At 59.7% G+C, this 4104-nt stretch overlaps 2 protein-coding genes across 2 annotated transcripts in view; both read left to right on the forward strand.

The window, feature by feature from the left end:
* Positions 1–1689: 1689 nt before the first annotated feature.
* On the forward strand, positions 1690–2624 carry FBXO46 (F-box protein 46). The gene is given in 2 exon segments (XM_018575465.1): positions 1690–2337; positions 2340–2624. Coding segments are annotated over 2 exon segments (912 nt in total). The 5' UTR covers positions 1690–1710.
* A 1379-nt stretch (positions 2625–4003) lies between these two features.
* Positions 4004–4104, forward strand: part of LOC108803640 (glutaminyl-peptide cyclotransferase-like protein) — a 15429-nt gene continuing 15328 nt past the window's right edge. The window contains exon 1 of the mRNA XM_018575466.1: positions 4004–4087. Coding sequence (XP_018430968.1) covers positions 4004–4087 — 84 coding nt within the window. The remainder of the gene's footprint in view (positions 4088–4104) is intronic.

Consider the following 4104-nt stretch of genomic DNA (forward strand, 5'->3'; position numbering starts at 1 on the left):
AGAGGGGCCCTATGGGGTGTATATACGGGGAGAGGGGCCCTATGGGGTGTATATACGGGGAGAGGGGCCCTATGGGGTGTATATACGGGGAGAGGGGCCCTATGGGGTGTATATACGGGGAGAGGGGCCCTATGGGGTGTATATACGGGGAGAGGGGCCCTATGGGGTGTATATACGGGGAGAGGGGCCCTATGGGGTGTATATACGGGGAGAGGGGCCCTATGGGGTGTATATACGGGGAGAGGGGCCCTATGGGGTGTATATACGGGGAGAGGGGCCCTATGGGGTGTATATACGGGGAGAGGGGCCCTATGGGGTGTATATACGGGGAGAGGGGCCCTATGGGGTGTATATACGGGGAGAGGGGCCCTATGGGGTGTATATACGGGGAGAGGGGCCCTATGGGGTGTATATACGGGGAGAGGGGCCCTATGGGGTGTATATACGGGGAGAGGGGCCCTATGGGGTGTATATACGGGGAGAGGGGCCCTATGGGGTGTATATACGGGGAGAGGGGCCCTATGGGGTGTATATACGGGGAGAGGGGCCCTATGGGGTGTATATACGGGGAGAGGGGCCCTATGGGGTGTATATACGGGGAGAGGGGCCCTATGGGGTGTATATACGGGGAGAGGGGCCCTATGGGGTGTATATACGGGGAGAGGGGCCCTATGGGGTGTATATACGGGGAGAGGGGCCCTATGGGGTGTATATACGGGGAGAGGGGCCCTATGGGGTGTATATACGGGGAGAGGGGCCCTATGGGGTGTATATACGGGGAGAGGGGCCCTATGGGGTGTATATACGGGGAGAGGGGCCCTATGGGGTGTATATACGGGGAGAGGGGCCCTATGGGGTGTATATACGGGGAGAGGGGCCCTATGGGGTGTATATACGGGGAGAGGGGCCCTATGGGGTGTATATACGGGGAGAGGGGCCCTATGGGGTGTATATACGGGGAGAGGGGCCCTATGGGGTGTATATACGGGGAGAGGGGCCCTATGGGGTGTATATACGGGGAGAGGGGCCCTATGGGGTGTATATACGGGGAGAGGGGCCCTATGGGGTGTATATACGGGGAGAGGGGCCCTATGGGGTGTATATACGGGGAGAGGGGCCCTATGGGGTGTATATACGGGGAGAGGGGCCCTATGGGGTGTATATACGGGGAGAGGGGCCCTATGGGGTGTATATACGGGGAGAGGGGCCCTATGGGGTGTATATACGGGGAGAGGGGCCCTATGGGGTGTATATACGGGGAGAGGGGCCCTATGGGGTGTATATACGGGGAGAGGGGCCCTATGGGGTGTATATACGGGGAGAGGGGCCCTATGGGGTGTATATACGGGGAGAGGGGCCCTATGGGGTGTATATACGGGGAGAGGGGCCCTATGGGGTGTATATACGGGGAGAGGGGCCCTATGGGGTGTATATACGGGGAGAGGGGCCCTATGGGGTGTATATACGGGGAGAGGGGCCCTATGGGGTGTATATACGGGGAGAGGGGCCCTATGGGGTGTATATACGGGGAGAGGGGCCCTATGGGGTGTATATACGGGGAGAGGGGCCCTATGGAGGATATATAGGAGGAGAGGGGCCCTGTGGGGTGTATCTGGTGCCACGCCTCCCCTCCCCCGTCACCTCCTGACACCTCTCCTCTTCTCTCTCCTCAGATCCGTGGAGGTCCGGAGGCGGGGCCACGGACTAGCCATGGATCCTCGGATCCCCTCCCCCGTCCACCTGTGGAGCCCGGGGCCCCTCGGGGCCTATTCTGCAAGCTGTCCGTCCGGGGACGAGGACATGCCGGCCAATGCCGCCGAGGAGAAGGGCCACGCCAACCACGGAGATGACCGCGTCTTGCTGGACACGTGGTACGTCATCAAGCCCGGGAACACCAAGGAGAAGGTGGCCTTCTTCGTGGCCTATCAGTGTGCCGGGAATGGCGCCGTGCCGCGGCCCGGGGGCCCCAAGGTGAAGGGAAGGTGGAGCGCCGGCGGCAGCTCCAGGGCCAAGAGGCGACGGCACACCGTGGACCCGGACGCTCCCACATCCGTGGCGGAGATGGTGGCGCGCGCGGAAAGCCGCGGCGCGGAAGCTCCTCCCACGAGACCTCCGCTGGTCCTGGTGACCTCTTCGGAAAGCAGCGAGGAGGAGGAGGGGCGTTGCCGCAGCGTGGCGGAAGCCGTGGCTCAGTACGAAGCGGAACACGCGGAGCGCGAGGTGCGCATCGCCTTTCGCGTGGCGGAGAGGCCGGGGGACCCCATCACGTGTGACTTGTACCAGTTGCTGAGTCCGGAGCCGCACCGCGTCTGCGTCCTCCTGGAGAAGGTGGAGTCCACTACCTGCCGTCCTTGCCCGACCACGTCCTCCTGGCCATCTTCTCTTACCTGTCCACGCAGTCCCTGGCCGCCATGAAGTGCGCGTGTCGGCGTTTCCGCGCGCTGATGGAGGACTACGGCGTGCGCCCGTGCGACTCGCGCTGGAGTCAGGACCCGCTCTACCACGACGACCCCTGCAAGCAGTGCAAACGCACCTACAGGCGTGGCGACGTGTCCATGTGCCGCTGGCACACTCCTCCAAATACAGAAGTGCCACAGGCCACCTGCCCAATCAGCTGCACATAAAGAAAGGGGCGGGCCTGTGCAGACATAATTGACCTTGTATGTCTACATACCAATAAAAGGTCAATGATGTCACTATGCCCCGCCCCTTTACAGGAAGCTGCGGGTGATTCCTTCCCCGATGCAGCCGGTTGGGCGGAGCTTCCTGCCAGGTCCAGTGGAGGGGACTCGCATCACAGCCCCCCCCACCAACTACACCCCACATCACACCACAAACTACACCCCACATCACACCACCAACTACATCCCACATCACACCACCAACTACATCACACCACCAACTACACCCCACATCACACCACAAACTACACCCCACATCACACCACCAACTACACCCAACATCACACCACCAACTACACCCCACATCCTACTACCCCCCACCACCACGTTCAGTCACTTTACTCCCCATTCTGAGGCTCAGCGAGCGGTCTTCTCCGCGTCCAGAGGCCGCCCTGTGATTGGCTGATTACATATATACTGATATTAGTGATGTCATCGTGTCCCAGCATTGCATCCTGGGAAGTCTCACTAGACCTCAGGGAATGGCATGTGTGTGGTCACATGACACAGAGTTCCAGGAAGTAAAGGGAGATGAATTCATGTGTGAGGAGAGCGGGGAAGGTGTGTGTCATCACTGGAGGTGCTGGACCGCCCCCATAAAAAACGTCCAATCACAGAGCAGTGAATGTGTCCTCCTCTCCCCCCCCCCCCCCCCTGGAGTCGGGGATGGGATCTCTACAACATGGCCGCCCTTTGCTGTCCCATATTTCCTCTCTGTGATTGGTTGGGCCGCTATCATCTCCATTAATTACAATCTACATTCTGACCCTCCCCCTAGGGGTCCTGACAGGAAGTGGGGGCAGGGATAAGAGATGTCTGGAGTTGCCCTTTAATTCCGCATTCAGTTTCCATGGGAACACACCTTCCATAGTGACCAGGTTGTGCAATCAGATTGGATGGAAGGTGAACGTGGGCGGAGCAATAAGAAGAATGGGGGAAAGGCAGAACGTTTCCCAGATCTGCAGTGATGGTGAAATGTCTGTGTGGCGGGATCTCCTTTCCGATTGGCTGCTCGGTCTCCTCGGCGATACGTCTGAAGTGACACGTGACTGACGCTGCTTCCTTTTCCCTTTTCTAAAATGGCGACGGCGGCCTCACGGCAACCATCGGCTACCTGACAACCAATCAGCGAGCAAATAGTGTAAGCTGAGCTGTCAGTGACTGGACCCGCCCCGGACTCTGATTGGATAGAGTCACCAGCTTTGTTTACATTCCTCGCTCCTCTATTGGAACAGATAACTTCTTCACCAATGGGGGCGGAGTATAGTCCCCGCCCCCCGGCTCTGATTGGCCGCGGTTTTCAGACATGCTTCTCTTTCCCGATGTCTCCGCGCCGAGCAGCCCGCAGCACCCGAACAGCCGACGGAGCTCCGAACACCCGTATCCCGGGGATGCTTATGCTGGGGGTCGGAGTTCTGATTGG

The sequence above is a fragment of the Nanorana parkeri genome, unplaced genomic scaffold (assembly GCF_000935625.1).
Source record: "Nanorana parkeri isolate BGI_ZX_2015 unplaced genomic scaffold, ASM93562v1 scaffold3973, whole genome shotgun sequence".
Classification (NCBI taxonomy): Eukaryota; Metazoa; Chordata; class Amphibia; order Anura; family Dicroglossidae; genus Nanorana; species Nanorana parkeri.